This window comes from Pseudorasbora parva, chromosome 1, assembly GCF_024679245.1.
Source record: "Pseudorasbora parva isolate DD20220531a chromosome 1, ASM2467924v1, whole genome shotgun sequence".
NCBI classification, from domain to species: domain Eukaryota; kingdom Metazoa; phylum Chordata; class Actinopteri; order Cypriniformes; family Gobionidae; genus Pseudorasbora; species Pseudorasbora parva.
The window spans coordinates 67,477,913-67,492,544 of NC_090172.1; the positions used below are offsets into that span (position 1 = coordinate 67,477,913).

Sequence of the window (14,632 nt, forward strand, 5' to 3'; positions counted from 1 at the left end):
TGTCTGTCTCTTCTTGAACTACATTTCCCGCGGTCTCTGTCCAATCATTGCCCTCAGCTGTCTCTGGTCAGTAATTATTGCACTCAGTTAATTCCCCATTAGTGTTTGTCTCTCCCTGTGTATTTATCCGGTCTGTCTTAGTATGTGGCACGGAGTCCTTGTTTGATATTCGCGTCCGTCTCTAGTCTTGTTCTCGCTTTGTGTCCTTGTCAAGTTTATTTGAATAGCTCAGTTCACACGCAGCGGGTTTACTTTTGTTTTCTCTAGCAGTGCATCATCAAACATAGCCTAAATATCTTGACCCTGTGGAAGATAAAACTCGCTCTTCAGACGTTTTACAACAAGTGTTGCTTTGCAGCATGAGGAGAAAACATGAAGACGAAGATATTCGAGAAGATGTCTCTCTCTATCTCGTGTCCCACATTCATCTCAAAGCGCAGACCGGCATGACACATCTTTGCACAGTTTGTGGGGAAATAGGTTATGAAATAAATCTTTTTCAAACGTATATTAAATGTTTTTATATTCTTAAGATTACCATTATTTACTTATAATCATTTAAATGTTTTACAGGCTAGTGTGTTGTTTCACACACACACACACACACACACACACACACACACACACACACACGCATGGAAAATAAACACGCATGCTTATGAAATGGATATTTGAGCGTTTATTATTTTAAAATGTAGGCTATATATGAATAGAATAGAATAGAATAGAATAGAAGTTTATTGTCATTACAAATGTACAAGTACACAGCAACGAAAATACGTTTGGAGTAAGCCTCCGGGCTGCAGCCAATTGCGGCGCTGCCACGCGCTCTCCGAAGAAAATAAATGCAGATTTTGCAAAGCATATCATACGTACATAAAAGAAACACAACATAACATAACACAGCACACGTGGTCACGTGATGGGATTTTTTGTTTGGTTTGGGTAAGGGAGGAATTGAGGGAAGGAGGCAGACGGATGGAGGGGGGGATGGGATCGGGGTGGGTGTGTATGGTGCGAGTAAGAGTCTGAGTTTGTGTTGTGAGAATGTCAGCCATAACTTCATGTTATAGACTACAGTATTTAAAATAGCATATCTGCATTAGTTATACTCTCAATTTAATTTACTGAGCAAGCTATAGAAGAAGATTAGTGTGTATCGCACGCATTTCAATTTTCCCGGTTAAAAGGAACAGCATCATTTTTTTTATCAGTTGTATGAATTTGAGGAGGATTGCAGTCAGTGCAGTGATGGCACCGCTGTTTTGTCACAGGTTGTTTGACTCTGCTGCTCCAGTTATTATACTTTCATACTCGCTGCTTTACATGGTTTGAATTGTGTTCTCGATTAAGATTCTTTGTTTGGTTTGTTTTCATTATTACTTTGCATAATTTGTTTTGGACTGTTTGGTCATGAATCATTTGTTTGAATCCTGATATATTAAATTAATTTAAATGTAGATTTTCTGAACTGTGTATAACTAAACATATATTAAGTTGTTTTTATTTTATTTATTTTTACCTGATTTATTTTGTGCATTATTTTATTATTGAAACCTTTTGTTTTGGCTTTCTGTATGTGCATAAGAAGCTTTTGTGTGTGTGTGTGTGTGTGTGTGTGTGTGTGTGGTTTTGATTTTATGGTCATACTATTGTTTTAAGTGGAAATGTGTTTTTTTGTGTTACTACTGATCATTTTCATGTCAATGTGTTTTCTTTATTGAACTCAGGCAGTAATATTTGTTTTATTTTATCTCTTTATATTTTTTTATTTATAACATTTGACATCAACTTGTCTGTTTATGTATGGCAAGGCACATTAATTTGTATAGCACATTTTCATACCCAATGACAATTCAAAGTGCTTTACATAGAAGTTAATTACAATATTGATAACTTATGCATGAGAAATAAGAATAACGTGTAAGAATTAAAAATGAAAAACAAGAATAATTAAAAAATAAAAATAAAACATCCTTCAGTTTACAATAGTTTTGGCACATCCAGTTGTTAACTTAGGGTGCATTCACACTTGTCATGTTTGGTTGGATTAAAACGAACCCTGGTGCGGTTGCTTGGTTAGTGCGGTTCATTTGAACATATGTGAACACTGCCATCTGAACCCTGGTGCGCACCAAACAAGCGGACCGAGACCGCTAAAAAGATGGGTCTTGGTCCGCTTCCAAACGAACTCTGGTGCGGTTCGACTGATATATGAACGCAACACGGACCAAAGACATGTAAACGGACCAAAAACCGGACGTAATGTCACAAGATGCGACGCATAGTCAGCTGATTTGACGACGCGGAAAGATCGGTGTATCCAAAATGAGTAACGTTAACGTTAGAGGGCAAACGTGGAGCAACGAGGAAGAGCCTCATCAATATTTGGTCAGATGAGCATGTTTCGAAAATGCTAGAAAAAACACACAAAAAGCAAACCTGGCTCTTCTCATCAAAGTTCCTGTGTTGCCCATTATTAGCAGGTGCAGACGACAGAATGGCCGTCTCTTTTGCATAAGAGACGCCCATCTCTTTTCTGCACAACAAAGGAAATCCTGATGCTGTTTTGAATGTTTTGAACATTTCATGAGCTCTTCATGAGTTCTCAGCGGGTAAAAATAATGCCACATGTGTTACACGCATAAAATGATCGCGTTTAATCCGGCACAGCGTTGTTCTGAACATTTCATAAGCTCTTCATGAGTTCTCTGGTAAAAAAAAATAATGCCATATGAACACGCATAAAATGATCGCATTTAATCCAGCACACAGCGTTGTTTTGAACATTTCATGACCTCTTCATGAGTTCTCTGGTAAAAAATAATGCCATATGTACACGCATAAAATGCCCGCGCGTGTAATCCGCACACAGCATTGTTTTGAATGTTCGGTAAGCGAGCTCCTACTTCATATAAACCGACCAATCAGGTTGTGAGCGTCTCCCTGTGCCTTTGGTTCGGTAACTTTAGGGTCGGTGTTAAAAATGCCTGTGTGAACGCTAAGCGGACCAGGACTATTATGTTTTGTTTTTGTTTTTTGGTCCGGACCAAACGAACCAAACTAACCGAACTACAAGTGTGAACGCACCCTTAAACTGCATTTGCACAGGCATTATATCTGATTGTCGTCAGCATAGCTGTGGTAAGCCATTTTCTTCTTTTTCATCATTTGGCTCAGTGGCAGCATATACAGGTTAATAATAGATTATAATTTATAATCTTTATGAGCACTATCTCTGTGCTCTAATGCAGTCGGAAACCAGATAGAAAATTGTCAAAGTATTGGTTTGAGTTTAAGAATTATTAATCTGTGTTTACGTCACTCAAATAGTGCACTTAGTCAGCTACAGAGAAACTGGTAACCAGGCAACAGACAAGTGACGCATCCTCAGTGACGACATCACTACACACATTCTGCTATAGGCGGGTTTAAAAGCAGCTCGCAGGCGGCCCTGTCCTCGGGTGTAGATCTGTTATTCTGTATTAAAATGCCATTAATAACTGAGTGCACAACTGATGCTGCACACACTGTAACTCACTTCAGCGAGAGAAGATCTACACCCGAGGACACGGCAGCCCGCGAGCTCTTTTTAAACCCGCATATAGCAGAAATAAAAAAATAAAAAAAAAATACAACGAGCCTTAAAAAGCGATGCTAGCTGGCAGTGCTCCTGCTGTGGATCTCGTCTTTGACTGTAGATTCGGCAGACTTGAAGTCTCCTGTCAATTTAGGGATTTTTTTATTTTACTTTGTAATTTGCTCCACTATCATAGTACTTTTTTTTGTGTGGAGATTTAGCCATCTTGCCCATCTAGCAATAGCAGTGAAACAAATGAATAGGATTGACATGATTTGGCCAGCAGCTGATTGGACAGATGCACAGACCCACACCACATATATCCAATCGCCAGCCTTTTTTTTAAATTAAAAAATAAATAAAATGATGGGCCAATGAGGGTCTTTTTTTCTCGCTGAAGTAAATACTTAAAAAAAAAAAAGAAGCCTGGCCAATCCGGGGCCCTAGACTGTAGCCTGTGCGTTAATCCACGCCTGAATACAAGTGCATTATCTGATATCTGAAAACGGTACATAGAAGTGTTTGCCAGTTAAAAAAAGATGAAAGAACACACAAATAAATCCTTCACTCTTGATATCTGCTGCAGATGAAGTTGAGTTTGTCGGTCTCAGGAAGGCTGATCCAGACTCCTCCAGACTGAACTGCTCCAGATCTCCCTGTATTCTCACAGTCGCTGCCGTTCCCTGAAGCCCAGTTCTGATAGCACACAGTGTCTCCGCTCACCCAGTACCAGATGCCCAAAATGCGGGAGTGACGTAAACCCAACCACACCTCCGCAGTAGACGCCTCTTTAACCACATTCATCACACGACGCTGTATCTTCACTGAATGAACCGAGACCAGATCCACATGATGCTGTCTGCAGTATCTCAGAGCTTCAGGCCACGTCCGGTTCTCTTTGATCAGAATCAGTTTATCTGGACACAGAACAAACCACAAGCAAAAACTAGAGAGAGACTGATCAAAAACAACATGAAGAACACACACTGTGGAGGAATCTGTCATGTCAGACATGTAGCGTGAACTTTAAGATATCTGGAGGTGATGGATGGATTGTGTGTGTTTGAGAGGATCTGCTCACCTTCATGACACACAAAAGGAAATTGGTTGTTGCAAGAGAAGTCATGCCATTGTCCCTGATCCTTCGGTCTAATCACAGCACAGTTTTCATTACCTCCATTATTATTAGGTTGATCAGACCTCCAGTATCTGAATGAGGAGTCACTCTGATCTGACCACTGCCATGAGTCTCTGAACAGACCGATCCAGACCCATGATCCAGATAACTGACGATCACTGATGAACTTCTGAATCTGTTGACTCTCATTCTGGTTCCTCACACTGACCAGATCAATGTGATTCTGTCTGCAGTAACTCTGAGCGTCTCTCCAGTTCTTCATCTGATTGACTAAGACGAGTCCTGTGCTCACTTTAAGAACAGAAACAGATTCATGAGTCAGTTTGTTCATTATTCTTACACTGATTTATGGTTTGGATGTGAATAAGAGCAGCGGTGGAGCATCAGAAACATGTTTCATTCAGAGACTTTTGGAGTTAATGAGATAATTAAGTGATTATTGACCCTTTTTTGCTAACTTTGTCTTTATGAAGCAGATTTGTTATGACAGAAGAAATTATGATATCTAGGTAATCACAAGTTTTGATGCTGACACTATAATCATGTAATGGCGGTTTCACTGGTCTCATCCAGCATTATTAACTTGTTATATAGTTAATGTTCTATTAATTTTACATTACAGTAAATCCTGCAGTGCTTTCATTATCTGACAAAGTTTAAAACACACACACACACACACACACACACACACACACACACACACACACACACACACACACACACACACACACACACACACACAACGGATCAGCATATGAATCTTAATAATGGAGACATAAATATAAAACTTAAAAAACAACATAAAACTTCCCACTGCAAAAAGCAAAACAAAAAAACTTTTCTTTCTCAGTATTTTTGTTTTGTTTCCATCGAGAAGCATTTAATAGATAATCAAGTTATTGTCTTCGTTTTGAAAAAAAGCTAAATTACATGATTTCTGTGCTTAAAATGAGCAAAATAATCTGCCAATGGGGTAAGCATAATTATATTGTTTTCTGTTTTCAGTAAAATTGTGTAGTAAAAATGTTTTTTTACTGCTTATTTAAATTGCTTAATTAAAATGAGCTAAAGCAACACAATAGTTATATATTTTGCCCTAACTTAATTTGATTGTGTTCAATCTACTTAAATATAAGTCAAAATTATGTTTACTTAATCCGTTTGAGTTGACATTACATGAATGATTTGTGTTGCATTAACTGATACTGGGAGGGGCTTGTTAGTTCCCAGAATGCTTTGCATTCGGCTAAATCAAGAGAGAGTAAATGTTGTAAATGTAAAATTGTAATTGTATGTATTTTTGAGCAAGATGAGAACGGGGGAGACTTGATTGTGTTTAATATTCAATTATGTTAGAATTATTAGAACAATATAAATATATATACCACATTGTCACACGATGAGAGATTGGTAGCAATACAATTTTAAAAGATTATCACTCAACATTAAAACAGATTATTTAATGAGAAGTTAGTCACCTTTTAAAAGTAACCTATTTATTATTTCCCTTTCTTTAAATTAAATAACTGTGATTTATTGTTTCATCAATAGGAAGAAAATTACAACTACAATAAAATAAATGAAGTTCAAGAGCCCAACCAAAGGGAACACTGATCTCCATAATGGTGACTTCAAACTAAAACATTTTAGGAAAATGCATAAATTATCATCAATTTATAAAGTCCGCTTATGTGATGTTCTCTCTAATGTTTTAGTTGTATTGACAATTCAACATTTAAGATGACTTTGGGAAATAAGTGAATGCAAACAGATAACAATAACTGCAGCAGTGGAGGACATTCGATAAAATGGCACTCAAGCCAATCAATGAATCTGAAATTGGATTTTCTGAGTAAACAAGAAATGGTGTATGAAAAGATTAACAATTAAGTTAAGATAAAAAATTGTGTTGTTGAATCAACTGTTGGATTTTACAGTGTGGCCTCGCCGAGATTGCCTAAACTACCTTTAATATATAAGTTAATAATAAAGTGATAGTAGAAAAAACATTCTGGAGCGGTTGTATGTGGTACATGGTGCATCCCTAAATGAACGGTTGTTATCATTTTAAATACTCACTGTTGTTGCAGATGAACGGAAGAAGAGTACTACAGGAACAATTATAACACTTTCCATTTGACATATATCCACAATCGCTGCCGTTGGTTTGTCCAGATCCCCAGTTCAGATAGAGCTCAGGATCACCTGAAGACCACTGCCATTTATTAACACTCGTCCTCTGCAGCCCAATCCAGACACCTCCACCAGTCACACTCTTGTTCAGCTCGATCATGTCGTTCATGTTGTCAGCGGTGGCCAGATCTGTGTAATTCTCTCTGCAGTATCTCTGAGCTTCAGTCCAGGTCTTCCTCTCGTTTATAAAGCGATACTGACGCTGAACACATTCAGATACGGAGCAGAGAGCTGTGAAAGAGAGGGTTTGATTTAATGCTTTTCATAACAGGGTCAAACCTGATGAAACTATAAACCAGAAATAAAACTACAGACACACTCACCAATGAGAAGAAGAACCAAATATAGAGTTTGCTCCATTTCTGAGGAAAAAACACAAAATTAAATTCACCTTAGAGTAAAACATATTCATAAGCAGATACATATAACGATCATCTCAGAGTCTAATTGTGTGTGAAGAATGATCATGTGAGTTGTTCTTACTTTAGAGGTTGTGTGTTTCTGTCCTGAGTCTGATGTTTCTGTCTGCAGCTTTAAACTACGTGATTATTATATCTGCTCTCATCCCTCATTCAGCGCATCACATCATTTGCTTATTTCTCGAAAACAAATTTTCATATTTACTTCCTCCTTATTTGTGTTTGTCCTTTCTTTTTCTATATTTGCATATTGCTTCATTGTCAGTCAGTACACTGACTTCGGTCCCTTAATCAAACAATTATGAACATTCACAATGTATATTTTCACTTATAATAATTAATCAGCTGCTTTACTGATATTGCTGGACTGCATAACTCGTGTTACATCCCTTCATCTTGACATGTGTGCCTGTCCACCCACACTTGCGATCTTTACACTCCATAATTTGTCTACTTACGTGACATTTTCCCTTGTATTTGATGTATTTGTATTTTATATTTGTAAGTGTTCGAGTGGGCTAAACGACTGTAACAGTGTGTAGAATCTCTAATTGACACACATCATGTTCATGCACATACTCTCTAGTGGCCAAGACTGAAAGTGTGGATGTTTGGACTAATGTTTGTGGTTATCTGTTTTTGGGACACTTTTTATCTGTTGCTGTTTGAACTGAGGGTTGAGTTCATTAGTGAAGACAGGTGATACTGCTCACTGAGCCTTTACAAACCCTCTGTTTGAAGCTCAGGCAAAGAGAAAGAAGTGTGTGTGAGATGAAGGTGTGAGTTCTACTATTGAGAGAGTTTGGGGCTTGAGCAAATTTTCTTTTTTAAAATATATGTGTCTTATTGTGGAAATTCTTATGTTATGTTATGTAATTCCTATGTTCTTATGTTTCATACTCCTGCTATTTGTTTGTTTATTAAACATTAACATATTTCCATGTAAATACATCCATATCACTCATTTGTTTATGTCATGCCACATTTAGACGTTCAGGATGAACAATATTTACATCTCTGACATGAAACAGAAGGAGAAACAATGATTGTTATTGTTCTAGTCATATTTCCTTATGTTTCATTCAGTCTTATTCATTGTTATTCCGTTTTTGTGTTTTTTTTTTTGCAACAGTAAACGTTACACTTCTCAACATTAGTTTTTATTTGGCTGTAACTTAAAGATTATGAAGCACAATTATGATTTATTGATAAAAAACAGTGAGAAAAATTATCATGAGTATTAATGATGATATATAGAAAATAGTAGTGTTTTGGGGTTAGGGAAATATACACCAATCAGACCTAACATTATGACCACATTCCTTATATTGTGTTGGTCCCCCTTTTGCTACCAAAACTTTTTTTGGAGGCAGAGTCAACACCTCGTTGTTGTGCTCCTCAAACCATTCCTGAACATTTTTTGCTTTGTGGCAGACAACCTGGATGCACCCTGGTCAAAACACTGGCATCTCATGGACTACATCCTAGTGCGCCAGCGCAACCTAAAGGATGTCCTTCACACCAGGGTAATGCCCAGTGCCAAGTGTTGCACAGACCACCGCCTTGTCTGCTGCAATATTATTTTCCCCTTTAAACCTAAACCAAGAAAAGGTGGCCCAGCGAGGAAGAAGTGCAAGGTCTGCAGCCTTCAGTCTGCCGCAGTCCGAGCAGTTTTCCAGGAGAGCCTACAGTCTAGGCTAGAGGAACCCATCTGCCTTGCTGACCAGCCTCTAGCTCCAGAAGTGCTGTGGGACTGCATCAAAATTGCTGTTCTGCAAACATCTGAAAATACCCTTGGATACGCCATAAAGAAAAACAGAGACTGGTTCGATGAGAACAACTTCGAAGTCCAGGAGCTGTTGTCAAGGAAGAGATTAGCACACAAGGCCCACCTGGCCTAACTGTCCTGTCCCAAAAAAACTGCCTTCTGTCTGGAATCCAGCATCCTCCAGCGCAAGCTTTGAGAGATTCAAAATGAGTGGTGGACAAATCTTGCAGTAAAGACTCAGTTTTGTGCTGATACTGGTGACTACAGAGGATTCTATGAAGCTCTAAAAGCAGTATATGGTCCCTCGTACCAAACCCTGAGCCCCCTGCAGAGTGCAGACAGGAAAAAACTACTCACCGAAAAGCGCTCTATCCTGAACCACTGGTCTGAACACTTTCATACCCATTTCAATGCTAGTTGCTCAGTCCAAGAACCAGCGATTGACTGCATCCTACACAACCAGTGAAAACTGAACTGGATGTGGCACCAATATTTCAAGAGACTGAGAAAGCCATTAAACAGCTGAAGAGTGGAAAAGCTGCATGAGTTGATGCCATCCCTCCTGAGGTATGGAAAAACGGGGGCCCTGCACTGCACACCAAACTCCATGAATTTCTCGTCTGCTGCTGGGAGCAGGGAAAACTTCCTCATGATCTCCGTGATGCAGTCATCATCACTCTGTACAAGACCAAAGCGGAGAAGTCAGACTGATCAAATTATCACGGCTTAACACTTCTTTCCGTTGCCGGCAAAATCCTCACAAGGGTATTGCTGAATCGAACGGTACCCGCGATAGCAGAAGATCACCTTCCGGAGGCACATTGGGGCTTCAGAGTCAATCGGGGAACCACAGACATGGTGTTCCTCCTGAGGTAGATACAGGAGAAGTGCTGGGAACAAAGGGTTGTACATCACCTTCATGGACCTGCCAAAAGCATTCGACACCATGAGCAGGCAGGGACTTCAGGGAAAATTCAGGGAAAACTAGGCTGCCTACCAAATTTCCTGACCGTGATCATCCAGCTTCATGAAGATCAGTTTGGACAAGTCAGATACAGTAATGACCTATCGCAGCCCTTTCCTATTGCAAACAGCGTGAAACAAGGCTGTGTTCTTGCACCGACACTGTTCACCCTTTTGTTCAACATGATGATCCTGCAAACCACAGAGGACCTCGACGATGCTGATGGCATATACATCCGCTTTTGTCTTGACGGGAGTGTGTTCAACCTGATGCGTCTGCAGGCTCACACAAAGACCATGGAGCTACTGATCTGGGAGCTGCTGTTTGCTGATGATGCCACCCTCCTTGCTCACACAGTGGTGGCTATGCAGCGAATCACGTCTTGTTTTGCAAAAACTGCTCAGATCTTCGGTCTTGAAGTCAGCTTGAAGAAGACTGAAGTTCTGCATCAGCCTGCACTATAAAAAGAGTATCATCAGCCATATCCACAAAAGATTGCTTGTTAAACTGAATAAAAACAAATAGTGGGTACACATCGAACATATAAGTGAGTCATTAGTGTGATGCTATGTTCAAGATGCCAAAACGCCTTACATTCCTTCAATAGCAAAAATACAACTTCAAGAGCACAATACATAATGATTTGCATAAACTGTTAAAAAAACACTGTCATAAGTAAAGAAAAAAACATCAACAATATTAAACTGGCAGGGCAGCTAGGAAAACCAATAATGCCTGCCTAATTAAACTAAAATGGGTGAATCCTCCTGGCCACTGCTTCGCTCAAAAGACTATATACATAACCAAAATGTGAACTAATAAATGAATACACTACCAGTTACTGAAAAGCAAACAAGGAACGCTAAGATTGTAAACTACAGTGGAAAAAAAGAATTGCTCCTAAGAAGCAAAGAGAGCGGCAACCGTGAGAAACAAAGGGAATGAGAGAGAAAATGCCTTGGAAGGACGCATTTAAAGACTGTAAGTCTGGACCCTGCAAAGGCTGCATTCCAAGGCTGATTGCGTCACCATGGCACGACGAAAGCTGCTGCAATTCGAAAGTGATTTGAAATGCACCTTTTCTTTCGGGCAATGGAGGGCAAATGATGACGACAGGATTTTCTTTCGGGCAAATGATGACGACAGGATTTGCATAGACTGGTCTGCAATCCTGTGGCACCCGATCTGTTTTCTTGCAGCACAGGATTACATTTCCCTGTGAAAGAATGTTGGTCGGTAACTTTGGTGTACTTTGGATGGGAGCGGGCGGTCTGAAAAATTCAAGTGCGTGTTGGGACACAAAGTGAACCTGAAGTGAACAAAATGTCCTTTAACAAGTTCACACTTACATATAATTTATGGATAGAAGATCTAAATGTGTATTTGGCGTATTGTCCAGGGGGGCTCTGAATTTTGAGCTCTGAATTTAGCCCGAATGCAGAGTACCCCCTGTGTATGTAAGTGGTTAGAACTAAACGTGTGGAGAAGGGGTGGTGGAGGGATGCTGATGAACTGTCAATAAAGGAGGTAAGACTGCTGCCTTTATAAACATCGTATTGTTGATTAGCTGAGTGCTCTCCACTTGTGTCAATTATATGAACATGCTCCTTCCGAACCTTGTTAATAAAACATAATTTGATGAGTTCACACTTACATATAATTTATAGAGAGTAAATTTAAATGCGTCTTTTGCGTGCTGTCCAGCAGGAGGGCTACAAGCTCGGAATTTGTCCGGAGCCCAGAGTACCCCCCAAAAGGCTAAAGAGCATAGGACAGCTGTCTGGCTCAAAACCCCCTAGGCGGTCCCGTGAGAGTGGCTTGTGGCGCCAGGTGGATGGGCCCTGTTGCATAATGAACGGGGAGCAACTGTAATTTGGAACAAAAAGTCAGGAGGGATGGAACCGTTTCTTAATGGGAGCAGTGTGTGGCCTTATATGTGGGACATTGCCTGAAGAGAAAACAGGAAAGAGAAAACACAAGAGCTTGACTGAGAGATTTGTGAAAACTTTCCACTTCCTCACTGCAAGAAAAACGTTCCACTTCTCACTGCCACTTTACACTATATTGCTGGGAACTTTCCACTTCTTATTGAAAGGCTTAAAAAAAGGAAAGAAAAAGCACAGAAAAAGTGAGAAAAAAGAGATTTCTCACTGGGTCCGCTGGGAGAAAAATGCTCGCTGAACTGAGAGAAAAAGCCCCCGGTGGATGACCCAGAGGGTTTTAATCGATGAGGGTTTAGTGGGCTTTTGCTGTGGAACCGGTTAGTCCTGATATGGTTTTGAAAAGCATTTGAGGGCCATCTTCCGAGAGCTTGGATCTGCTGTTGGGGAGAGGCCTTTTTGAGCTGCTGAGGTTACTGCCCCAATGGGGAAAGAGTGATTCGAGAAGTTATTTGCTGGGACGCCTGACTGTTGGAAAACAGATTTGAGGTGTTTCTGCAACCAGAAGCGTGTCACAGGTATGTTGGGTTCATCTGTGAACAGGGGTTAAAGGGGAGATTTGACCTGAGAAGGATATGCCAGAACCGACTGGTATGGTTGAATTGTCGATGACAGGTTTAAAATGTAGATACATTCCCTTTTTTGGTTTGGTCAGTCTCTCTTTGCTGAATCTGATTGAGTTTTTTTATTTTTTTTTATTTTTTTTTATGTAACCCTTTTAAAAAAAAGAAGGTGGTTAAAGGACTCTTAATTTGAAAAAAGAAAAAGGTAGTACCTACTATTCCCCACTAGAGGTCGTTTTCTCCGCGATTAATATAGTAATAGACAAAGGAAGCAAGCAGCCATTTGAGATCGAGAGGAGAAAGAAAACAGTTGTTGATTCAGAGCACATCTATCTTAAAATGATTAAATAGAGAAAAGGTTACTTTCTGGGTGATTATCCGTTGGGATCTTTCACACTTTAATTTAAAGAAACTCCGGAGAGTGTTTGTTCCTCTGTTGTTGCTCTGTAATTGTTCATATGTGTTCAATTCATGATTTATAGTGAGAAATATGATCGATAACAAACAGATGTTGAATGCATATTGAAATGTATATGTTACGAAGACATAAAGATTTTGTCATAAAACCAATCTGAGTTAATCAAATGTGATGTTAAAATCAAGTGCGTCACAGGCCAATTGTTATGCGTCATGTTAATGCAAACAAGGCCATTTTGTGATAGTGTGCTTTGTAAAATAAGTTAAGTTAATGCAGGTGAAGAAAGAAAAGTGTAGAAATCACTTTGCGGAATTGAAGGGGGCCGACGTCGAAGCCAGTAAGAGCATTGACCAGACTTCAAGCGAGGAGACGGTAGTTTGTTTGTGAGAGTAAAACTTTCTTTTGACGGGTCTGCATAAACTATATACAGTGAATGTAACATCATGTCAAATAGTTCAGATGGGGATGAAATGAATTGGATAATTTTAAAATCTACAAGACTGAAAAGGGCGATGAGAGATAGAAATAGAGGGAAAGGTTGGTCAGAGAATTGAGAGAAACCTCAGCAAAAAACTGAGCTAATCAACATGAGAAAGAGAAAATGGTAAATGGACTGCATTTATATAGCGCTTTTAACAGACCCTATGGCCATCCAAAGCGCTTTACATCTTGCCTCACATTCACCCATATTCACACACCGACGGCGATGTCAGCCATGTAAGGCGCCATCCAGCTCGTCGGGAGCAGCTGGGGTTAGGTGTTTTGCTCAAGGACACCTCGACACTTGGTCAGGTGGAACCGGGGATCGAACCACCAACCTTTCAGTTTGTAGACAACCTACAAGAACCACTGAGCCACTGCCGCCCAGAAACCTGAGAGTACAGAGAAAACGTCCCTGGTTACGAATGTAACCTTAGTTCCCTGAGAACAGGGAACGAGACGCTGCGTCAGCTGACGCTATGGGGAACGCCTCCAGCGTGACCGGTGTCTGAGCTACTATCAAACCACAGCAATCCTATTGACCGGCGACAGCCTATGATGTCATCAAGGTGCGACCAGGAAGTATATAAGGGCGCCTTGCAAACATGACACCAGCTTCTTCGTCTGAAGGGACTGTTCGCAGGCAGGCCCCGAGGCATGGCAAAAGTGACGCAGCGTCTCGTTCCCTGTTCTCAGGGAACTAAGGTTACATTCGTAACCAGGGACGTTCCCTTTCGAAAGGGAACTCGAGCTGCGTCAGCTGACGCTATGGGGAACGATATACCCACGCCGCCATGCCGAGGGGAGTGCATGCCTACTGGCAGTGACAACTGTCAGGACAAGCAAATTCAACTGAAATGCCTGAACCACTCCCCCTCTGGTCACATTAGGCTGTCAGTGACAGCATTCCCTACGGTCATAGCCCGAGCTGTGGCCTTGGGGCACCTTCATGTACCCTACCCCGGCCGCTCAAAGGCCTGGAACCAACCTGTTCGACAGAAGGGGTTCCTTTAAGGGAATGTGGCTAGGGGACCCGAGGGCGCCCCAGCCAGTCACTATTCGGGAAGAACTTCACCGAATGCCACCAGGGAGGCTTGACCTGGCGTCACTATGCGGGACGCTTCCGTCTGCCAGCCCAGTCTGTTAACAACAGAGCCTCTGGAAACTCG

The 14,632-nt window shown here is 40.6% G+C and overlaps 1 protein-coding gene across 1 annotated transcript; it reads right to left on the bottom strand.

Moving 5' to 3' along the window:
- Nucleotides 1–3,917: 3,917 nt before the first annotated feature.
- Nucleotides 3,918–7,107, bottom strand: LOC137088455 (C-type mannose receptor 2-like). The gene is made up of 3 exons (XM_067452114.1): nt 6,798–7,107; nt 4,662–5,009; nt 3,918–4,497 (listed from the first exon to the last, which is right to left on the bottom strand). The coding sequence occupies exons 1-3, from the start codon at nt 7,018–7,020 to the stop codon at nt 4,145–4,147; spliced, it is 924 nt and encodes a 307-aa protein (XP_067308215.1). The 5' UTR covers nt 7,021–7,107; the 3' UTR covers nt 3,918–4,144.
- Between the last annotated feature and the right edge of the window lie 7,525 nt (nt 7,108–14,632).